Source organism: Mus musculus, chromosome 14 (assembly GCF_000001635.26).
Source record: "Mus musculus strain C57BL/6J chromosome 14, GRCm38.p6 C57BL/6J".
In the NCBI taxonomy this organism is placed as follows: domain Eukaryota; kingdom Metazoa; phylum Chordata; class Mammalia; order Rodentia; family Muridae; genus Mus; species Mus musculus.
Window position 1 is genome coordinate 8,015,001 of NC_000080.6, and position 24,469 is coordinate 8,039,469.

At 44.0% G+C, this 24,469-nt stretch overlaps 1 protein-coding gene across 4 annotated transcripts in view; it reads left to right on the forward strand.

The window, feature by feature from the left end:
• Positions 1-24,469, forward strand: part of Abhd6 (abhydrolase domain containing 6) — a 53,886-nt gene that overhangs the window by 12,113 nt on the left and 17,304 nt on the right. For 2 of the 4 annotated variants that reach the window (NM_025341.4, NM_001331064.1), the window contains exon 2: positions 13,237-13,389. The exons of 1 other annotated variant lie outside the window; for it this stretch is intronic. In NM_025341.4, coding sequence (NP_079617.2) covers positions 13,271-13,389 — 119 coding nt within the window. In that variant the 5' untranslated portion in view covers positions 13,237-13,270. Of the gene's footprint in view, positions 1,729-13,236; positions 13,390-24,469 lie in introns of all 4 variants that reach the window. One more of the 4 variants, XM_006518073.3, reaches the window with a different exon arrangement.

The window sequence follows — 24,469 nt, forward strand, 5'->3', positions numbered from 1 at the left end:
ATATGGGTGGTAGGAACTGAAGCCAGGTCCTCTGCAAAGCAACGAGTGCTATTAAGTACCGAGCATCTCTCCAGCCCCAAATAAATATAATTCTTTAAAAAGAAAGGACAGGGTCTCAGAAGTACCACTGCTAGCTTGGAAATCACTGTGTAGAGCAGGCTGGCTCCCCCTGCCTCTGCTTCCCAGGCACTGGGACTAAAGTCATGCACCACAATGCTTGGCTGTACCCCCTTTACTTTATTTTAATGTCTAATAATTTTAACTTGTATTTAATGGCTCTATATAATCTAAAAAAAAAAAAAATTAAAGCTATGCCAGCACTTAGTTACTAGAACCCATGTAAGTGGGCATTTTGGTTCCATCCAGTCTTGCATTATAGTATGTTGTAATAAATAACTTTGTATAGAGATTTTTTTATATATTTTTTGATAGAAAATAAGGGTGAGTTCCTACAAGAAAAGGGGCGTCGTTAGGTCAAGGGAAGGTACATTTTATGTTGCCACAGGTTTTGACAAATTGCTGTTCTGTGGAGTTGGTTGATGGGTATGTGTGCTGGTACGGGATTTGAGAGCGTCCGTGTCTACATGGCCTCACCACATGGTCTACAGTGCATTTTCACTGAGCGAGAGTGGTTTTGCTGATGACAGGTGAGAGCCTCAACCCAAGGACTTGGTTTACCTGTGTCCTGTTGTAAATGAGGCTTAGCATCTTTTCAGGGTTGGGCTGTTTCTGATTCCTTCCTGGGGCATTCTCCAGGTCGCTTCTCTCTTTCCTACTGGGTCCAGGCCTGCAGGGGCTTCTCATGCCCTAAGTGTCTGCTGCAAGATGCCTGTTGGCAGCTTTGGACCTTTTTATGTGCTCTCTGCAAGTGGACTTTAAAAAGTGATTTTATGCAACAACCTACTGCTCTTGTAATCCTGATACAGTATTTCAGCGTGTTCCGTCGCGGCCTCTGGAGGTAGACGTGTCTCAGAATGGCCTTCTTCACAGGAGACTCTTTCAGAGTTATTGTCATTTCTTCTAGACCTTTCCTGGTTTGTTTCTCATGTTTAATGCTAACTTGCCCTTATGCTTCTGGGTCCTGTGGCCTAACTTTCCCCTGTGGCTGTGGAGCCTCTGCCAGCCCCCTTCCATTCTCTAAGCCCTGTTTGTGAGCATGTAGGCCTCTGTTCACTGGCCACTCTTGTCGCAGGATTGCCTCCTTCACCCATTGGTGATTTCTCTTTTTGTCATTCCTTTTAGAATGTAGCATTTAGGTGAGCCCTAGTTCAGATGAGGAAGGAGAACTCTAGATCTTTATGTGAGGTTATTCATTAAGCTTTGTGCGCCACGCCTTCCTGTTCCCTCCGGTGCCTCTTCATGCTGGTGGTGGTCAATCCATGTGCCTGACCTGTCACCACTTTCACCTTAGACCCTGTTAGCCCTCCCAGGCCTAAGCAGTTATCTAGATGCCCTGCCCTCTGTGCACTTTCACCTAGTTGGGGAGTTGGCCTGAGCTTGAGGTGAACTATAAAGGGAGGAGCCAGGAGAGTCTCATTTTCTGGGTATTGACTCAAAGAGCTCTCCGCTCTACCACAGCCAGATCCGGCTGACTGCCAGCACATCCAAACGTATTAGCTTCCTTATGATGGTTTAATGCTTTCTTATTTTACTTCCTGTGATCACAGAAACTCATTTTCAGCTTCTGCCAAAGCCAGCAACTCTGGGAAAGAGTCTGCTCCTTGAATAGTAAGTGTGAATTTTTAATATATTAGAATATCAAAAACAGGAGCAGCTTTCTCAAGGCTGGGCCATCTGAGCTCCTGTCTAACCTATGTGGGCCACCAGTACTGAGTGACTAAGTACTCGGGGGGAAGGGTGTTCATAACTTCAGGATACACTCTAAAAGCCCCTGCAGTTGCCAAAGACCATCCAGGATCTCTGATATGAAGCGTGTCTAGAAGGCAAGACACAGGAGAATGACAGTGTTCTATTGGGGAATGTGTCACTGGAATTGTCCCTAGCGGCCAGGAGGAATATATCTGTTAGCTAGGAGAATACCCAGAGGGGACAAAGCAAAAGGCAGTGTGGGCAGGCATGGGTCTGGTTTGTTGGGGTATAAGTAGACATGGGGTGAGTCAGTAGTGGGAGGTTAAGATAAGACCATTAGGGTGGCTCACATTTTATCTGGTGGGTGTTAGACTGCACAGCTGGATGCTCACCATGAACTGAGATGAGTTTTCCAGAAGCTGGTGTTGGGAGGATGCCTGATGTGGCCTAACCATCAGGAGAAGGAGGGCCTGATTCCAGTATACAGCCAAGGGAGCAAGTCTGATTTGGACATTACTAAATCTGATGTGGATTGCTCTTCCTGTCAGTATTCCCAATAGATACTGAACCAAACTGGCCTATTCAGTTGCTTGTAAGGGGGCCTTCCCAGTGTGACTCCCAGTGCTGTGTGTTCCTGTATGGGTGTGACGCCCAATGCTGTGTGTTCCTGTGTGGCTGTGACTCCCAGTGCTTTGTATTCCTGTATGGGTGTGACTCCCAATGCTGTGTGTTCCTGTGTGGGTGTGACTCCCAATGCTGTGTGTTCCTGTGTGGGTGTGACTCCCAATGCTGTGTGTTCCTGTGTGGCTGTGACTCCCAATGCTGTGTGTTCCTGTATGGGTGTGACTCCCAATGCTGTGTGTTCCTGTGTGGGTGTGACTCCCAATGCTGTGTGTTCCTGTGTGGGTGTGACTCCCAATGCTGTGTGTTCCTGTGTGGGTGTGACTCCCAATGCTGTGTGTTCCTGTGTGGGTGTGACTCCCAATGCTGTGTGTTCCTGTGTGGGTGTGACTCCCAATGCTGTGTGTTCCTGTATGGGTGTGACTCCCAATGCTGTGTGTTCCTGTGTGGGTGTGACTCCCAATGCTGTGTGTTCCTGTGTGGGTGTGACTCCCAATGCTGTGTGTTCCTGTGTGGGTGTGACTCCCAATGCTGTGTGTTCCTGTGTGGGTGTGACTCCCAATGCTGTGTGTTCCTGTGTGGGTGTGACTCCCAATGCTGTGTGTTCCTGTGTGGGTGTGACTCCCAATGCTGTGTGTTCCTGTGTGGCTGTGACTCCCAATGCTGTGTGTTCCTGTATGGGTGTGACTCCCAATGCTGTGTGTTCCTGTGTGGGTGTGACTCCCAATGCTGTGTGTTCCTGTGTGGGTGTGACTCCCAATGCTGTGTGTTCCTGTGTGGGTGTGACTCCCAATGCTGTGTGTTCCTGTGTGGGTGTGACTCCCAATGCTGTGTGTTCCTGTGTGGGTGTGACTCCCAATGCTGTGTGTTCCTGTGTGGGTGTGACTCCCAATGCTGTGTGTTCCTGTGTGGGTGTGACTCCCAATGCTGTGTGTTCCTGTATGGGTGTGACTCCCAATGCTGTGTGTTCCTGTGTGGGTGTGACTCCCAATGCTGTGTGTTCCTGTGTGGGTGTGACTCCCAATGCTGTGTGTTCCTGTGTGGGTGTGACTCCCAATGCTGTGTGTTCCTGTGTGGGTGTGACTCCCAATGCTGTGTGTTCCTGTGTGGGTGTGACTCCCAATGCTGTGTGTTCCTGTGTGGGTGTGACTCCCAATGCTGTGTGTTCCTGTGTGGGTGTGACTCCCAATGCTGTGTGTTCCTGTGTGGGTGTGACTCCCAATGCTGTGTGTTCCTGTGTGGGTGTGACTCCCAATGCTGTGTGTTCCTGTGTGGGTGTGACTCCCAATGCTGTGTGTTCCTGTGTGGGTGTGACTCCCAATGCTGTGTGTTCCTGTGTGGGTGTGACTCCCAATGCTGTGTGTTCCTGTGTGGGTGTGACTCCCAATGCTGTGTGTTCCTGTGTGGGTGTGACTCCCAATGCTGTGTGTTCCTGTGTGGGTGTGACTCCTAATGCTGTGTGTTCCTGTGTGGTTGAGCCTGTCTACTTGTGGCTATTGAGAGCTTGAAACAGTTATTGTAATTGAGAAGTGAACTTTGGATTCTACTAAATTAGTAAATGATCTAAATTTATGGTACTGAACATGGAACCTAGGAATTCATACATGCTAAACAAGCACTTCACCACAGAACTATATACCCAGAAGTTATTTAAACTTAGATGGCAAATTTCCATAGACTTAGACAAGTTGACCTGAGTGCTAGTATCTTTTCACCATTATGTTTCTGGTGTGTTAAACAAATAAGAAGAATGGGATGAATGTTGGTGTTGAAGAGGCTAGATGGATGGTGGAACTGTCAGAAGAAACTGGCAGGTCAGGAGAAACAGGAAGAGCTATATCGGAGGCATAGCTTAGTGTCAAGGAGGCATTAGAAAAATCTAGAAGGAAATCCTGGCAAGTATGTTGATATTTATAATTTCCTATAATTGAGAGTGGTAGAGAATGGCTGTGTGGGGAGAGTCAGGAGTGTATCATGGGAGTGATGGGGAGAGAGGAGAGTCAGGAATGTATCATGGGAATGGTGGAGAGAGGGGAGAGTCAGGGGTAAATCATGGAAGTGAAGGGGAGAGGAGAGAGTCAGGAGTGTATCATGAGAGTGACGGAGAAAGAGCCTCTAGTATTATCCAGGAGAAAATGAGGAGAGCATTGAGGTGCAACCAGGAATGCTTAGCCAAGGCTTACTCCAACAGCAAGACTGATAGAGCTACAAAGTCCAGAGTAGGCATGAGCTCATCCAGAGTTGAGGAGACAAGATGTCTGCAGAGAAGACAGAGGAGAGCAACTCAGGGCTGTCTTAGCTGTAGTTCTTTCCAGGAACTAGTTCAGGAGTCTGTGGAAATGCTACATTATTGGCCAGTGCAGACTCTGCACTCAGATTTCAAGAACATAGTGTTTTTCTTTTCCTGTATTCTTTTCTTTGTAGTGTTTTAACTGTAACAGTCTCCCCACAGTGGGAATTGAGCCTATTCTACCACTGAGCTATGTCCCAGGTCCAACAAAACAAACTCACCAAATTTATTTTAAGAGATCTTTCTAAGTTGCTCAGGCTGGCCTAGAACTTACTATTTAGTCTAGAAAGACCTTCAAATGATCCTCTAGCCTTGTCTCCCAAGGAGCTGGGATTACAGGTCTGTTCCATGAAGTCTAGCTAAAATCTGTAATTTTTTAGGACTAGAGAGATGGCTCAACACTTAATTGTTCTTGCAAAAGACCGGGGTTCAGTTCCCAGCACCCTCATGGTGGCTCATGTTCATCTATAACTCCAATTCCAGGGGGATGGACACCCCCCCTTTCTGGCCTCTCTAAACACTGCATCCATGTGGCACATAGGCATACACACAGGCAAAACACCAATATACACAAATTAAAAATAACATCACTCCCTCCCCCTGTGTTGAGACAGGGTTTCTCTGTAGCCTTGGCTGTCCTGGAAGTCACTCTATAGATAAGAGGCAGAGATCCACCTGCCTCTGCCTCTTAAGTGTTGGGAATAAAGGAGTATGCCACCACCACTCAGCATAATAATGACAACAGTATTTTTCTAGTGGTAAACTTTATGGGGAGAATTTTTACATTGTATAACTAAAGAGATTTAGCAGCACCGAGTAGTTTTAAAAACACACCAGCAGGAATAAGGAATGAACAAGATTAAAGGTGGTTAGTGTGTTAGCATGTGTGGAAGCATGTGTGTTAGCATGTGTGTTAGCATGTGTGGAAGCAGTTCTAGAGAAGTATAGTGGGTAACTGAGGTCACTGAGCTGGGCGTTTCAAAACTGATGCCCAATGCATGTGCTCTCAGAGAGCACTGCGTGCGTGGGAGAGGCAGAGGCATGAAGAATGCAGACCTGCAGGGTTGAGGGAGAGTTGGAGGCTTACCGACCAGGTGTCCGTTATAGGCATCTTTCCACCTCATCATGGAATGAAAGAGAGCGTGGAAGAGAGGTGTTAATCAGTACGTGGGCACAGAGGAGTTAGACTGCATGGAGACTACCCTGTTAGGTTTTGGCTGTGCTTGTTACCATACCAAACTGGCCACAGTTACTGTCTTTTGTTGTAAAAGGCATTATCTTTTATAGACATTGTCTTTTATAGACACATCAAGACTTTTTTTTATTTGTAGAACATGATTTTAATATTTCCAACTGTCAATAGCAAAAAGAATAATTATTTTAAGATATAGATCGTTGTTATGGCTCCCTTTTTATATTACTGATTTTATTAATTTGGATACTGTCTCTGTGCCTTCTGGTTAGTCTGGCTAAGGGTTTATCTATCGTGTTGATTTTCTCAAAGAACCAGCTCCTGGTTTTGTTGATTCTTTGTATAGTTGTTTTTGTTTCTATTTGGTTGATTTCAGCCCTGAGTTTGATTATTTCCTGATGTCTACTCCTCTTGGGTAAATTTGCTTCTTTTTGTTCTAGAGCTTTCTGGTGTGCTGTCAAGCTGCTAGTGTAAGCTCTCTCCAGTTTCTTTTTGGAGGCACCTAGAGCTATGAGTTTTCTTCTTACCACTGCTTTCATTGTGTCCCATAAGTTTTAGTATGTTGTATCTTCATTTTCATTAAATTCTAAAAAGCCTTTAATTTCTTTCTTTATTTCCTCTTTGACCAAGTTATCATTGAGTAGAGTGTTGTTCAGCTTCCGTGTGTATGTGTGCTTTCCATTATTTTTATGTATTTAAGACCAGCCTTAGTCCGTGGTGATCTGATAGGGTGTATGGAATTATTTCAATCTTGTATCTGTTGAGGCCTGTTTTGTGACCAATTATGTGGTCAGTTTTGGAGAAGGTACCGTGAAGTACTGAGAAGAAGGTATATTCTTTTGCTTTAGGATAAAATGTTCTATAATATGTTAGATCCATTTGGTTCATAACTTCTGTTAGTTTCACTGTATCTCTAGTTTATCTTTCCATGATCTGTCCATTGCTGAGAGTCGGGTGTTGAGTCTCCCACCATTATTGTGTGGGGTGCGATGTGTGCTTTGAACTTCAGTAAAGTTTATTTTATGAATGTGGATGCCCTTGTATTTGGAGCATAGATATTCAGAATTGAGAGTTCATCTTGGTAGATTTTTCCTTTGATGAGTATGAAGTATCCTTCCTTATCTTTTTTGGTAACTTTTGATTGAAAGTTGATTTTATTTGATATCAGAATGGCTACTCCAGCTTGTTTCTTGGGACCATTTGCTTGGGAAATTGGTTTCCAACCTTTTACTCTGAGGCAGTGTTTGCCTGTGTCACAGAGGTGTGTTTCCTGTATGCAGCAAAATGCTGGGTCCTGTTTATTTATCCAGTCTGTTAGTCTATGTCTTTTGGGGGGAATTGAGTCCATTGATGTTAAGAGATATTAAAGAAAATCGATTACTTCCTGTTACTTTTATTGTTAGAGGTGGAATTATGTTTGTGTGGTTATCTTCTTTTAGGTTTATTGAAAGATTACTTTCTTGCTTTTTCTAGGGTGTAGTTTCCCTCCTTGTGTTGGTGTTTTCTGTCTGTTATCCTTTGAAGGGCTGGATTCATGGAATGATACCATGTAAATTTGGTTTTGTCATGGAATATCTTGGTTTCTCCATCTATGGTAATTGAGAGTTTTGTTGGGTATAGTAGCCTAGGCTGGCAGTTTTGATCTCTTAGAATCTCTATGACATTTACCCAGGATCTTCTGGCTTTTATAGTCTCTGGTGAGAAGTCTGGTGTAATTCTGATAGGCCTGCCTTTATATGTTACTTGACCTTTTCCCCTTACAGCTTTTAATATTCTTTCTTTGTTTAGTGCATGTGGTGTTCTGATTATTATGTGAAGGGAGGAGTTTCTTTTCTGGTCCAGTCTATTTGGAGTTCTGTAGGCTTCTTGTATGTTCATGGGCATCTCTTTCTTTACATTAGGGAAGTTTTCTTCTATAATTTTGTTGAAGATATTTACTGGCTCTTTTTAAGTTGGGAATCTTCACTCTCTTCTATACCTATTCTCCTTAGGTTTGGTCTTCTCATTGTGTCCTGGATTTCTTGGATGTTTTGGGTTAGGAGCTTTTTACTTTTTGCATTTTCTTTGACTGCTGTGTCAATGTTTTCTATGGTATCTTCTGCACCTGAGATTCTCTCTTCTATCTCTTGTATTCTCTTGGTGATGCTTGTATCTATTATTTCTGATCTCTTTCCTAGGTTTTCTAACTCCACGGCTGTCTCCCTTTGTGATTTCTTTATTGTTTCTAGTTCCATTGTTAGATCTTGGATGGCTTTGTTCATTTCCTTTGCCTGTTTGATTGTGTTTTCCTGTAATTCTTTAAGGGATTTTTCTGTTTCCTCTCTAAGGGCTTCTAGCTGTTTGGTTGTGTTCTCTTGTATTTCTTTAAGGGAGTTATTTATGTCCTTCTTATAGTCCTCTATCACCATCATGAGAAGTGATTTTAGATACAAGTCTTGCTTTCCTGGTTTGGTGTATCTAAGACTTGCTATGGTGGGAGAATTGGGTTCTGATGATGCCAAGTAACCTTGGCTTCTGTTGCTTATGTTTTTATGCTGGCCTCCCACCAACTGGTTATCTCTAGTGCTACCTGCCCTGGCTATATCTGACTGGAGCCTGTCCTTCCTGTGATCCTGGTTGTGTCAGAACTCCTCAGAGTCCAGCTGCCTCTTTGATCCTGAGATCCTGGGTGTGTCAGAGCTCCTCGGAGTCAAGCTGACTCTGGGACCCTAAGATTTGGTGTGACCAAGCTCCTGAGATCCTGTGGTCCTCAGTGTGTTAGAGCCCCTGGGAGTGGATCTTCCTCTGGGTGTTGTGGGACTGACTTCGGAGTTTGCTCCCTAGGTCTGGCACACCAAGACTTTAGTTTGTTAGATTTGATGAACTCCAGGCAGATGTCAGGGTTTTGGCACCATAGTGACGCTGTTACTACAAATGTGTGGGCTGTAGCTGAGGATATCCTGTGACTCGTGGGGCAGGTTGAATGTGTTTAGAAGGTAGGATTCTGTGAAAGTTTCCTATATTCTGTTTACTCTTACGTGTTGTTTTATACCCTGAAGTGTGTCATTGCTCAAGATCATTAGCAGTCAAAGTTGGGGACATTAAGTATTCTGAAATGCCATGCCTGATTTCTGATCCCAGACTACATTCGACTTCCCTTATGAAGGGTTTATCTGGGTCTCCTGTCCGCTGGATCTACCATCTGACCTCTATCTAGTTCCGCCCCATTCTTGTTTATAATAATACATATAGCTTGTGTGTTAACGTGTGGCAGTAGAGGCTGAGTGGGGGCTCTCTTCTCAGGCGTGGCACTGTGTGACTTTCCCTGCTAATGAAAAGAGTGGCCAACTCTTTTCGCCCTCCCCCATTTTGTTCTTTTTGGTTTTGTACAGAGAATAAATTCCCAATTAGCTGATTACACTGAAAGTCAAACGAAACCAAAAAGGCATATGTTGGGATGAAGCCACGGCCACCTCCTATGTTGTGCAGGGAGCATGCTTACCTCCTGTCACCCTGCACTGCTGACAACAAACTTCATCAGGGAGCCTGTCAGATGCCATCTAAATGCTTCTGGGGAGCTGTAAAAGGACATGAGATTTATGGGATAACTAGCTAGGTCCCGTTCTTTGATTGCCTGGTATAACTCTAGAAATGTTAAATCAGCAGATTAGGGAAGGACAGATGAGGTGAGGAGGGTAGGGTCTGTAGAAGAGCCGAGGCTGGGAAAACCCCCAGGTCAGTGCCCCTCCATCCCGTGACTGCGACCTTCCGTGCAGCAGCTCACATACCATGACCTCAGGACCACACACCACCCAGTTAGTATTTCCCTTTGTTTTCGTGCAGCACCAGGGATCAACCCCCAGGACTGCACACAGTAGACAAGCACATTGCCACCTGATAGTATGCCTGGCTCTACTGTGTTTCCTTAAGTTATTATCTTTTTCCTTAAATTTATTCTTTTGCTTGTTTCTTTCTTTCTTTTTTTGTTTTGAGACCGGATTTCTCTGTCCTGGCTGTCCTGGAACTCACTCTGTAGGCCAGGCTGGCCTCGAACACAGAAATCCGCCTGCTTCTGCCTCCCGAGTGCTGGGATTAAAGGTGTGCGCTTAAGTTTATTCTTAAAATTAAGATACGTCCCTAGAATGATTTCACAGTGTCATTAAGAGCCAAAGAATGGTTCAGTGGGTAAAGGGCCTTACTGCCACATGTGATTATGGAAATTTGAGCTCCTGAGCCCGCACAGTGGAAGGGGAGAACTGACGTCTGTCCATTGTTCTCAACTTCCACATGTATGTTGGGGCATGCCTTATGACACACGCACGCGCACATGCACACACACACAGAGTCTGTTAAAGTAAATGATAGGCAGACTGGAGAGATGGCTCAGCAGTTGAGGTACTGGCTGCTCTGCCAAAAGACCCAGCTTCAATGCCCAGTGCCCACATGGCAGCTCACAACTGTCTATAACTCCAAGATTTGACACCCTCACATACATATACATACAACGCTCATAAAACGGTCATTAAAAAAAAAGGCAGGCACCTACACACACAGACACACTGTATGTGTGTATAGATGATGGGAACAATGTCCCTGGCTAACTACAGACTTCCAAGAGTTGTCAGGCACAGAGATCCTTTAACTTGAGGTCCTCAGAGCTGCTCTCCAGCCTTGGCAGGACTTGACTGGCAGAGATGAGTTGCTGAGTGAGTGTTAGCATTACCCAAAGCTGTGTGCCACTGAAGCCTGACTTGAGCCACCAAGCACTGTCCTATGTATGGGGCCATAGTCTGGAAAGTTCCAGGTAACACCTTTATTTTTGGTAATTGCTAGTCCTTGCTCTTGAGGTTGTGTCTTCTTTGTCTTTAGTGTACCCCCAGGCCCAAGGAAGTCTTTTAATACGCACCAGCAGGGTAGGGGAGCCATCTCCCTAAGGAAATCTAGGCATCCTCTGTAGGTAAAGGATATTGCAAAGATAGGGCATATTGTCTATTCTTTGTCTAAATCAGTGGTTCTCAACTTTCCTAATGCTGTGTGACCCTTTAATACAGTTCCTCATGTAGTGGTGACCCCAACTGTAGTGGCTATTCCTGGTTGTCAACTTGACTATGTGTGGAATGAACTACAATCCAGAATTGGAAGGCTCACCAGTGTCCCTTATCTGGAGGCTTGGAGATAGAAAATTCTGATCTGGATCTTGGTATGGAGATCTTGAAGCATAGTGGCTGTGGATTCCAGAATATTAAATCTCTGAGTTCAAGGTCATCTGGGATTAAAGGTGTGATAGAACACACCTTTAATTTGGGCTACACCTTTCATCTGGGATTAAAGGTGTGGTGGAACACACCTTTAATCTGGGCTACACCTTCTGCTGGAGACAATATAAGGACATTGGAAGAAGGGAGTCTAGCTCTTGCTCCTTCGCCTGCTTGCCGTGTGAGACTGAGTAACTGCTAAATCCTTGGACTTCCATTCACAGCTGCGACTGAACAATTGTTGGGAATTGGGCTGCTGACTGTAAGTCATCAAAAAATTCCTTTACTATCTAGAGACTATCCATAAGTTCTGTGACTCTAGAGAACCCTGACTAATACACCAACCATAAAATTATTTTGTTGATACTTCATAACTGTAATTTTGCTACTATTAGGGATTGTAATATAAACATCTGATATGCAGGATATCTGATATGTGACCCCTGTGCAAGGGGTTGCAACCCACAGGTTGAGAGCCACTGGAAAACATGGCAGTCAGAAAGCATGGTTTACTCAGTTAGGCCTGGCTTTGTTTGACCTTGTCAGGGAGAGTGTATAGGTTCTCTGGGGAAGCCCAAACCTTGCTGATGCTGTCACACAAGAGTTCCTTCTTCTCCAAAGATGGATCCTGGTAGAATTTCCCATGAAAGTGTGATATCTACAGCAAATACCGGAAGAGGAAAGTTTTTTTTTTCTCTCTCTGTTTCCTTACCATCTCCAGTGTCAGAACTCATGATGAACACGACCTTGGGCATCAAATGTTCTAATTTTGAGACTGAAGGGACATTGTGTAATTAACTTCCCAGCTCAGGAGTCTGAATCACCGTGGCTTTTGGCACGTTTTAAGAGCATCCTGTGATACGGAAGAGTTATCTTAGAGCTAAGTTCTGTTTCCTACCAGGTCACGTGAGACCTACAACCCAAAGCCTGCAGACTTATACACATCTGTTCTGAGCTATCCTTCTTTCCCCAGACCCTGTACCTTGGATTTAATAGGCAATTCCTCCATGGGGTTTTGTAGTTACTTATTTTCTGGGGAAATTTCAGTCTCCTGTAGCATTGTAGGGAATGCCTTTCCTTCCCTAGAATGTGTTCCACGGTCTTCTTCCCATCTGTAACCTTGCTTTCCTTCAGTCTATTTGTACTCTGTGTTTGTCTTGTGCTATTCCAGGCACTAAGAAAGAACATATGTTCTTGTCCAGCAGGCCGGTGATTGAAGCATGCTGGGAAAACTGCTTCTGCTGACCAAGCTCCTAAAAGGAGTTGCATGAGCAGACCAGGGTTACGTCCTCTCTGCCGCAGTGCTTCATCTGTGAAATGGATATAATTCCTCTCTTGTTTGCTTATAGTTTTAAATTTTATTCTAAGTACAGGGGTGTTTTGCCTGCATGTATGTATGTGTGCAAGTCCATGCCTGGTGCCGGAGGAAGGTAGAAGGCATCAAATCCTCTGGAACCAGAGTTACAGATGCTTTTAATCCCCGTTGTGGGTGCCGAGAGTCCAAGCCAGCAAGTGCCCCCTAACCACTGAGTCATCTCTCCAGCCCTTTCAGGCCTACCTGGGCTACACAATGAGATTCAAGCCAGTCTAGGTTACACAGTGAGACCTGTCTCAATCAATTAATCAATAAGAATAAAAGATTTCAAATCTATAGAAAACTTGAAGGAATAATACATCATAGTTATCTTTTTCCATCCATTACTTTCTCCTGAACTTTTAGAAGTGAGGAGTGTATACCAGTTTGTACAGTGCCCCACCCCCACTTCCCCAGCCCTAACCCCACCACCACCACACCTCAAAGCCTGAGAAGGCATGACATCTTCACTGTCCACAGCTACAGTTCTGTTGGATACACTGTGTGTACTGCTACTATCTGGTACCCATCGGGTACTCAGATTTCTCCAGTCATCGCATGGTGTACCCTGGAGTGTTGATTGCCACATTTTGAAAGGTTCTCCCAAGTCTGCCTGGGCATATCTCCCTGCTATGGTTTGTTTTTCAGGCTCCTGTCTCTGGACTCAGGATCCTCTCCTTTCCAATTCTTCCTCATTTCCCCTGGGGTGGTTTCAATACTCTCGCCCTCTCTTCAGCCTCTGCAGGTGTCAACAAGGCTCAAGGAGCAGGATGGATCTCGATGTGGTTAACATGTTTGTGATTGCGGGTGGGACCCTGGCCATTCCAATCCTGGCATTTGTTGCGTCTTTCCTCCTGTGGCCTTCAGCACTGATAAGAATCTATTATTGGTAAGTCAGCTGGATGATTGAGGTTTGTACAGTGTAACCATATCGCCATTCCCACTTTGTCCTGGCCATTGTTGCTTGTCATCTTCTCATAAAATATTTTAAACAAACGATGAAGGATATACATCTTGTTTTGAAATCTTTTTAACTTTTTTTTTTTAATAATAGTTATTTTATGTGTATGGGTGTTTGCCTGTGAGCATGGCAACTCTTTGAGTTTTGAATGTTCTTGGACTGGCAGCTGCTTCAAAGCAGATAGACTGTTTCAAGTTTCTGACAGCATGTTTGCCCTGAGGGTCACCTGACTCCCAAAGCTCTATGAAAGGCTTTGCATTCCTACCCATCAGGTGCACTGATGTCATTAAGCTATGAATCAGAAGCACCAGGAACCCTCCGTGGGAAGAGCTCATATGGCAAACTGTTTTCCAAATGTACTCTGAAACTGTTAGGTGTCTTCTTGTCTTGTTTGGGTTTTGGCACAGGGTCTTGGTACATATAGCTGTGGCTAGCCTAGAATTCTATGTAGAACAGGCTGGCCTCAAACTCAAGAGATCTGCGTGCCTCTGTCTTGGAGGAGCTGGGATTGAAGGCATGCCCCACTATAGTTATTTGGAGTTAAGATCTCAAACTTATTGTGAAGAGGAGTCTTGATAGTCCTCCTCTGCCTCCCAAACCCTGGGATTACAGGAATGTTCCAGCACACCCAGACTTGCTCTAGAATTGTTAATTATTATGGTGAGAGAGACAAAGAAAACTTCTGAATGCCTGCCATTCTTACCGCCCTCATTCCTGCCCTGTCTCAGGACCATTTGTACTTTTCTTCTATCTTTTCTTTACTGTTAAGAGCTTAAATCTACATTTGGCTGTCTTTTAAAATAATGTATTTACTATTATTGGGGAGGTTTTTTGGAAGCTTTAATTTTTGTGGCGGTCAGAGGACAGTTTGTGGAATTGTGAGTTCTACTGTTGCTGTTCCGAGATGGTGTCTCACTGTAGCCCCAGCTGGTCTGGAATTCCCCGTGTGGCTGGCTGAGCGTGATTTGAACTCAGGACCCTCCTGCTTCTGCTGCCCAAGAGCTGGGATTACAGGAATGAGTCACCACACCTGGCTTTTAAACCTATTTATATAAAAAGTGATATAAATAACTACTGAAATGTGGAAAATTTGCTGTGAAAAGTAATGTAAAAAAGTAAAAATAAACATAGTTACCTGTAGCTAGTTTTACTACTTCGTGGATTCTTCTTTTCTCACCCTTTCATCCCTATCACTAGATTGGAGAGAAAGAAGGATAGGAGGGAGGGAGGGAGGGAGGGAGGGAGGGAGGGAGGGAGGGAGGGAGAGAGAGAGTGAGAGAGAGAGAGAGAGAGAGAGAGAGAGAGAGAGAGAGAGAGAGAGGGAGATCTGAATCTAATTTCTTTCCTTTTGTTTCTTCTTTGAATACAACTGCTAACAACCTCCCCCCTCCAAATTACCACCAACCCCATCTATCAAGGTTCTAGCATTTATATAACCTCTGAAAAATTCCCAGAATTCTAAAAGTTACACAATTGCAGAAGCTATCTGCAGTTGGCAACACCATGCCTCTGCTAGAGCATGAGGCAAATCATGGTCAGCTGCTGTGGACAGTCTGAAGCAGCCCCGTTTCCCACACCTGGGATTAAAACTAAAACATGTTCTTATAATATTTGTGTGCTTTTTAAAGAAACCAGAATTCCAGAATTCTCACTAAAGTTACCTTAAATAGTCATACTAAATTCTAGCCTAGCTATTGTTGCCTACCAAAGGATTGAACCCACGGCCATGTATGTGGGCAGGGCCTCTAGCACTGACCTGTATTCCTAGCTTATAAGAAGTTAGCACTTGCTCTTGCTCTCTTGCCTTGTTGCTCCCACTCCTTCTCTTCTCCCCTTCCTTAGTCCCTTCCCCCTTTTCTCCACCGGCTCATGGCCAGCCTCTACTCAACTCTCTCTCTGTCTCTCTCTGCCTCTCTGTGTCTGTGTCTCTCTCTGTCTCTCCCCACCACCACATCTACTCCCCTCCCCATGCCCTGAATAAACTCTATTCTATAGTAAAAAAAAAGTTAACACTTGAAAAGACAGTGCTATGCTTTGTTGGTTTTTCTGTGCCACTGTCCATTTGTGAAGTCAGTCAGCTTTCCCCCACTTCATGATGAAATGAATATGAAACAGACCAGGTTCTTCTCCATACTGTAGATAAGCCCCAAGAGATTTAGCTGGGCAGTTAGAGGGAACCTCTCACGTGGAGAAGGGCACCAGGAGGCGGATGCCCTCTATCTGCCCTCCTTTCTGGCTCCCTTTTGTTTCACTGGCTCATGGAATTTTCCACTCACTGCTCAGGCTCCAAGCCTTGGAAAGCAGCAAATAGGGCAAAATGGTTTATGATCTTTCATTCTCTCTGCCTTTTCCGTGTGGGTGAAGCTGTCAACCCTTGGGAGGGTCACCTACGACCCACCTCTGCATTGACAAATTAGACCTCTAGTTGCCTCAATGCTACTGTCCTTGCTGCATTGCCAAGACTCCTGGGTGGTCCTAGACATAGAGAGGTCAGAACCATGTCCCCTCCTCAGGACCCTGCCAAGGCCCATGCTCCTCCACACACAGATGCCATTATTGTTAAATGAGTGAGCTTGAAGCAGAGAGTGCAGTTTGCACATGTGGACTAATAACATGGATATGGTTGCATGAAAGTGTATACAGTTGAATGGTTATGTTGTAGTTGTAATTTTGTATTGTCATGACATTCGAGATCTTTTCTATCACCCCAAAGTTCACACTAAATAAATGTGTGATCCTCCTGCGTCAGCCTTCCCAATGCTGGGATTACAGGCTTGTGCCACCAAGTTCCATGTGCGCTGCCTCGGGGGTCAGTTCTTGTTTTGTTATTATGGTAGAATGATCTTTCATTGTAGCCACTTGGTGTCAAGAGGATTTGCACTTCCCAAACCCCTGTTGAGGGTCCAGTCCCAATGGAATGGCATTAAAAGGGCTGTAAGAGGGCATTCGATCATTTAGAGAAATCAGTGCTATTGTGCTGAGATTGGACATGGCAGTTGGTTGCTGGAGGTCAAGGCAGCACCCCATACTTTGGTTTGTTTTTAGTGTGTGGCCCTTTGACTTCTTGTCATGAGTTGAACCAGCAGAAAACCTTAACCAAAAGCCAAACAGAAGTCACACCAATGGTTGGGACTTTCCAGTTTCTAGAACATCAGTTTTCAACCTTTCTAGTGCTACAACCCTTTAATACAGTTCCTCGTGCTGTGGTGACCCCAACCATAACATCACTTTTGTTGCTATGTCATAACTGTAATTTGGCTTACTGTTATGGATCACAATGCAAATATCTGATATGCAGATTGTCTGATGTGCAACCCCTGTGCAAGGGTCATTCAAGCCCCAGGTAGAGAGAGAATCACTGCTCTAGAGCCATCAACCTGAATAAGCCTTTCCTTTACAAATTACCCAGGCTTCAGGTTTTTGTGATAGAAGCAAAATAACAAGGATAGTGTGATTATACCATATTTTGGTTATCCCTTGGCTGTTGATGAACACAGGTTGTTCCCATCTTTGGCTCTTCACTTGTAACAGTTCACTTTAATCAGCAAATGATACCATCAGAAGCCAGAGACCCCATTGAGCAGAGCCGTTAGTCCTTTGTTGGTGTTCTGTATGACTGAATGGTGTCTTAAAGTCTGACTGCCCGTCACCCAGCTCTAAGCAGTGGCCAACAACAAACACAGTGCTCGTTGTTGCATGAACTCAGACTCATAGCCCAAAAGGAGACTCAGCTAGTTGAAAAGGGTGAAAATCCTGGAATACTTTCAGATCACAGACTCACCAGATGGCAAGGTGACATGAGGGATTGAGATTTTAGTAACGGCTTCTGATGCCATCCCAGAGAGCTGTCAGAAGCCCTGGGAGTAGCTTCCTCTGCTTCACTGAAAAGCACAGCCTGTTTCCTCCTAATCTCCCCGCTGCAAGCGGCATTTGCACAGTGCCGTCATTGGAAGTACAGCTTTCCCACGCATCACTTACACCCCCTAATCACGCTGTTCCAAAGGCCATCGTCTGCTTGGCTGCCTGTCGTGATGACCAGTGAAGTTGCTAACCTGGCTGGGCACTCAGGTGACTTTTCAATATTGTCACACAAATAGGAACAACAGATTCTAGAAGTCGCCCTGTGGCACACACATCCCAGCTGTCCTGCTGTTTGGGCAGAAGGGCTTGAAATCACTGGGCATCTTGACTCCCTCTAGGATCTGCCCAGCTCAAGGACCAGAGACTGATGTTCTCTGTAGGCCATAGCTAGTCTTCTTGGCAGCTCTCTCTGGGTCTGAGTATTCCTGGGGCATGGCCAACCGATCTGACAGTGTCATAGGCTCCTGCAGAAGTGACAGATGTTTCCCCATGAATCAGCAGAGGGCACAACTGTGCGCTGTGGCCATGCTGTGTGATGGGCCCTGTTTCTGGTTTCCACTGCAGAGTGGAAATAACAAGACTGGTCTCACAATGGAAAAGGCTGAGATTTTCTAAGCTTCCTATAGAAAGCTTGATCATGAAATTGAGGTTAGGAACCATACCAAATCATTTGGTTATATAAATAAAATGTAAACAAAGAATGAGAATTAAAAATAAAAATATAAATCCTGTTTGCAGATGACAGGATTATATACATAGGAAATCTGGGGGAATCTATAGATAATTAGAAATAATAGGGAAGTTTAGAGTCCAGGTAGGAAGATGGTTCAGTTGGTATAGTGCTTACCGTAAGGACCTGAGTTCCAATCTCCAGCATCCATGAGAAAATCTGGGTGAAGCAGCACACATCTATAATCCTTGTGTTGAAGACGCAGAGATGGGAGGATTCCTGGGCTGCTGCCCACTAATCTAGCCAAATCAGTGAGCGTTAGATCTAGTGAGAGACTATGTTTGTTGAAAAATACAGAGGAAAAACAATTGAGAAAGACATCTGGTGTCCATCTCTGGCCTTCACAAGCACATACACATCTAAGAACATACACAAGCACACACACAAGCACACACACAAGCACACACACAAGCACATACTCAAGCACATACACATCTAAGAACATACACCTACACACATGTACAGATGTGCATACAAACTCCAGACGTGAGTTTGATTACATTGCTGAATACAAGATCAATAACTAGGGCTAGAGAGAAGGCTTATTGGTTAGGAGCACTTGTTCTTGTAAAGGTCTTAGGTTCAATTCCCAGCACCCACATAATGGCTTCCAACTATCCTTGACACCACCAGTTCCAGGGGATCCAACAGGCATACACATGGTACACATACATGCATGCAAAATATTGATATACACAAAGTAAATATGTGAATCTAAAAAAAAAAATCAATAACCAAAAATCAATGGCATGCCCAAATACCGGAAACAAACAAATTAAAATTTTAAACGTTACTACTTACTTTAGTGTCAATAACTCTTAACTACCCGATAATAAATCTAAAGAATAACATGGGAGCTAAGAAGATGGCTCAGCAGGTAAAGGTCCTGACCACACGATGCTGTTGAACTGAGGTGGTTCCCTGGAAACCAGAATGGAAGCAGAGAACTGACTCCCGAAAGCCCTCTGACATTCATATTCTCATGGTGGCATGTGCGCACACAAATAACAATAATAAATTATAAATATTAAAGGTAACATTCCCCTCGGCCCCTTTAAAAAAAGAACATAAAAATGTTCTACATAGAAATATAGAAAGTAGCCAGGTATGGTGGCACATGCCATTAATCCCAGCACCTGGGAGGCAGAGGCAGGCGGATTTCTGAGTTCAAGGCCAGCCTGGCCTACAGAGTGAGTTCCAGGACAGCCGGGGCTTTACAGAGAAACCCTGTCTTGAAAAACCAAAAAAAAAAAAAAAAAAAAAAAAAAAAAGAAAGAAAGAAAGAAAAAGAAATATAGGAAGTAGCCATGAAAGGTAGTTGGTGATCTCTAATTTGACAGGCTATACTGTGTTTATGGGTTGAAAGATTTTCTTCTTGTTAGAGATATTTTTATTCAGTGGACCCTAAGTTAAGTGGCTAACCATCTCAAATCCTAATAGGTTTTACTAACAGCATTCGATGAGCAGTGAGCCAGTTAGGTTTTTGTCAACTTGACATGAACTAGGGTCATTCATGAAGAGGAAACTTCAGTTGAGAAAATGCCTCCATTAAATTGAGATTTTCTTGACTAAGGATTGATGGGGAAGGCTCAGCACAGTGTGAGTGGTGCCATCCCTGGGCAGGTGGTCCTGGGTTCCATAGAAAAGCAGACTAACCCGGCTAGTGAGCAGCTGCCTCTGGCTCCTTCGTGGCTTCTGCTTTAGTTCAGGCCTCCGGATTCCAGCCTTGAGTTCTGCCTTGGCTCCACTCGATGAACTGTGACCCAGACCCTGTAAGACAAATAAGCCCTTTCGTTTCCAAGTCACTTTTGTCATGGATCTCTATCACAGTAATGGAAAGTGAATTAGGGCAAGCAGATTCTTTGATAAGTTTAGAAATGTTTAATTTTTATATGATCTTTCAAGTTGGCAAAAAATAGCACTAGCCTCATTTTACAAATAAGACTAATGAAGTATTCTAGATTAGAACTGACCTGTTTTCCACAAGAGGCAGGATGGGATGAAATTAAGGTGTTTTGTCTACAGTTTTAATTTTTACTAGCATGTGTCATCTATAACAGTTAGGGTGAGTTTCATTGTGACAGATTTGACATACCTGTAATGTATTCTGATTGCATTCACCCCTTGTCACCCTCTCTTGTCCCTCCCACTCCTGCCAATCCCTTCATTTTCCCAACTTGTCTCTCTTCTACTAAAGGTAATAAGTGCATTATTTTTCTCTTAAAGAGATACTTGTTTTTATTTTATGTGTCTGAGTATTTATCTGCATTTATGTGTGTTATCACCTGTGTACCTGAGCCTGTGGAGAGCAGAAGAGGGAGTCCGATGCCCTGGAACTGGAGTTAATATATGGCTATAAGCTGCTATGTGGGTCCTGGAGCCAAACCTAAGTTCTTTACAAGAGCAGCCAGTGCTGGTAGCTGCTGAGTGTTCTCTCCAGTCCCTCTAAGTGGCTTCTTAATAAAGAAAAGGAAAGGGCCAGCTAAGAAAGACAGTCTTGAGGAATGAATCTAGATGACTTATATTACTAGTTATCAAGACTAATTATGAAGTTAGGAAAGGCAGTGTGGAACTGGCCCAGAGAACAAAGAGAGCAGTTGACCAGAGGTGCCCGGAAATAGACTCACGGAAATATGGAAAGTGCACTGTGTTAATGAGAGATCCAGATTTGGGGGCAGGGAGAGATTCACAACGATATGGAAAGTGTACTGTATTAACAAGAAATCTAGATTTGGGGTGGGGAGGGTAAATTTGACCTTTTTGGTAGACAGAATTATTTAATTCTGCCCCTCAAAGGTGCCCCTGCCCCAGAGACCTGTGACTCTGACAGCATATTCCTTTCATGATCATGCTAAATTACAGTCAGTATATGCTTTATGCACCTGGTTCTAAAGCAGGGACATCATCCACACAGCTCTTATGTAATCTGCCTCAGCCCTTACACGCAGAGAGATACAAACCTCCGTCATGACTGGGTGCTGTTGTTTATTTGAACTGGAAGGGTCCATCCACAGGGGGTTGGACGCAGAGTTCTCAACTGACAGCCAGCAAGGACACAAGGATGTCCGTCCTGCACGCATGAAGAACAGAGTTCTGCCGACAAATCAAATGAGCTTAGCATCTATTGAGGGCCACCTGGCTGAACTCTTGAAGTCAGCATTGTGAAACCCTGAGTAAGGTGCATAAGTCAAGTCTTAGCTGCACAGGTGACCTAGTGAAGGGTAGCTTCCTCTCTGTCTGTTCCTCTCTGTCTGTGTGTCTGTCTTGTAGTGATAGAAAAGCTAACACAACCCTTCTTCTGCATGTTCACATCCCGCACAAAACTCAAAGCCTGGAAGATTGGAGGTCTGTGCAAATGTTCAACAAATCATTCTTTTAAAGACACAGAAGTGTATTTTCTTGGCATCTGAGGTAGACAGAAGCATGGCACAAAAACTTCTAGCTATAAAAGGTGTTCAGTTTAATTGTATCATGTTAAATGAAGAAGTATTGTTAACTAAAAAGACCATACTGGCATGTAGCTCAACAGTGAGTGTGCCCAGCATGCAGTGGACATTCTTAGCATACCTTCTCCCCAAAGGAACACTATTAGGGAGTAAAAATGCAAGCCAAGGGGTATTTGCAGTAAATCCGTCCATAAAGAACTTGCCCAGCCAGGCGTGGTGGCGCACGTCTTTAATCCTAGCACTGAGGCAGGTGGATTTCTGAGTTCGAGGCCAGCCTGGTCTACAAAGTGAGTTTCAGGACAGCCAGGGCTATACAGAGAAACCCTGTCTCGAAAAACCAAAAAAAAAAAAAAAAAAAAAAAAAACTTGCCCTAGCATCTATAAAGAATTTCTCCTGTAAGTCTAAAGAAAGCATATAACCTAAGAAATGGACAGAAAACTCACTTTACAGAGATGGTATCGTCGTCCATTAGCATGAAATGAAACAGTATTCTGGGTGACTGGGCATAGAGACACTCAGACCCACAACGAATCTGTACTCAGGAGGCTGAGCAAGAGGGTGGAGCTCAAGTGTTCAAATCTGAACGAACTGAAAACAGCACAGTGAGATACTGCTAATCTGCTTACCAGAAAGGTTAAAGGTAGAAACAGAAACAAGGGTCAGGAGAGCTGAGGCGCAGTTGAGAGCACTGGCTGCTCTTCCAAAGGACCCAGGTTCAGCTTCCAGCTTCCACACAGTGGCTTTCACCATCTGTAACTCCTGCTCCAGACGATCTCGTTCCCTTTTCTTCCCTCTGAGAGCAAGCAGCATGCATGTGGTGCACAGGCATAGATGCAGGCAAAGCATCCATCCATACAAATATACTTCAAAAACAGAAACCAACCTAATAGCCAGGTACACACCTTTAATCCCAGCACTTGGGAGGCAGAGGCAGGAAGTTCTCTGTGAATTCAGAGCCAGCATACATAAGAGAACCCTGTCTCTAAATTAGTAAGTATATATAAAATTTAAAAATTCGTATTTCATCGAGAAAGTCCATACAATGAGGCAATGAGGGTAGACCAGACAGACCAAAGGAGGAGCTGACTCCTAGGAAAGACTTACCCCACAGTCTGGGCAACCTAACACGTAGCTAAGTCTATGCCTGCATTATTCCTGGCTTTGATTCAGCATACCTGCATATTGCATAAGGGCAGGTAGAGAGGGGCTGGGAAGTTTTCTCTCCCAAGTTCTACCCAAAACTAAATCAATCAAATTTCTTTTTTTCCCCCTTGCTTCCTGAGTGTTGTTGTTGCTGTTGTTTGTTTGTTTTTTTAGGATGGCTAGCAAGGGAGCAAAGAGTCCAAAGGTGTAAAAGGACGTACTTTATTGCACGTTAATATCGTAATTAGCAGTGAACTTCACTATGTTTTCTGTTTTACATTAATCTCTCTTCTGTCCGGAGTTATCCTTTCATTTATTTTGCCCAGTGTTGAATTAAGTTTTTAGCATGGCTTATGTTAGTGTGTAAGCTTTTTATGAGGATATCAATCCTGGCTGAGGGTGCAGCTCAGTGGTACAGTGCTTACTTAGCCTGTGTTGAGTGAGCTGAGTTTGTCCCTAGAGAAGTGGAGATGTCAACAAACTGTGATGATAATATTTGTTTCAAGTATTGCCTCTAAGTTTTCCCTTTAATCTTAGCAGATGAGTATTTGGAAAGATACGTTTTAAATATAATGCTAATTAGTATTTATCAAATGTCACCATGTACTGGGTTTTGAACAAAAGTTGTGTGGATTGGGGTTGAAGAGATTGCTCGGTGGTTAAGGCTGCTTCCTGTTCTTCCTGAAGACCGGAGCTCAGTCCCCAGCCCCCGGCTCAGGGAGCCCACAGGGCAGCCACAGCTGCTGCCAGTATACGTATTAAAAGTGCTGCACTCACATACACATACACACATTCAGACACTAAGCCACACACATTCATATGCAAGGCACACACATGATAATAACAATAATAAACACTTTTCATGTGGGTAGTCCATTTACTCTTGGCTATAACCTTTGTGCAATGCAGTATTTACCCCTATATTGTCAATGAAGAACTGTATGTTCCAGGTCACGTAATCAGGTTGGTCTGTGAATGAACATACAAACCCATGGTACACAGCCATTACTTAGAGTACTGAAATATGCCTGCTTCTCCCTATGAAAAGCCTTAGGCTAGCCAATTTTACTACTGTTTTAATGTAGTCATTGCAAAAGGATCAAAAGAAATCCAGTTATTACCCCTGCCCATCTGTCCCCTGCTTCTCACTCATTCTCTGTCTTCAGCCCAGCACTTGACAGTGCCTGTGTACCCACGATTTCTGTCTGTAGATACAAGGAAGCATGAATATGTACTTAAACTTCTCTCCCCCCCCCCCATATCACACAAAATATTAGGACACTTTTGATGACTTGATTTTGCAAGACTTGGCAGCTGCTATAGTGTAGTCAGTCTATTACAGCTGCTATAGTGTAGAGCCAGTCTATGATGTAGAATCAGCCTATTACAGCTGCTACAGTGTAGAGTCAGTCTATTACAAAGGAGATATCTGGATGATTTAATTATCTTTCATTTTTGAAGAGATTTTTCATGCTGAAAGTTCAATTTGTTTCAATGGAAATTTCGTATTGAAATGGACTTGAGTCCAAATTGCAGCCTTGCCAGGCTTATGTAACCCACAGAAGCTGAGCCCTCAACCGCTGCCATGTGCGGAATAAAGCCAGAGGGCTCAGTTTGTGCCAGTCCTGAGCAGTGAGTCAGCTGAAGCCTCGAGAGCTGTCTAATGAAAGGTCATCGTGTGTGCTGTGCTCTGCTGGCTGGCTTGCCTGCTTGTTTGCTTTTATTTTTCATTCAAATGCTAGGCCTTCTAATTTTTCCTTTTCTTTACTACCATTTCTTAGTTGGACACGGTAACCAGTCTCATGATGACATTCCCATGCATGTGTG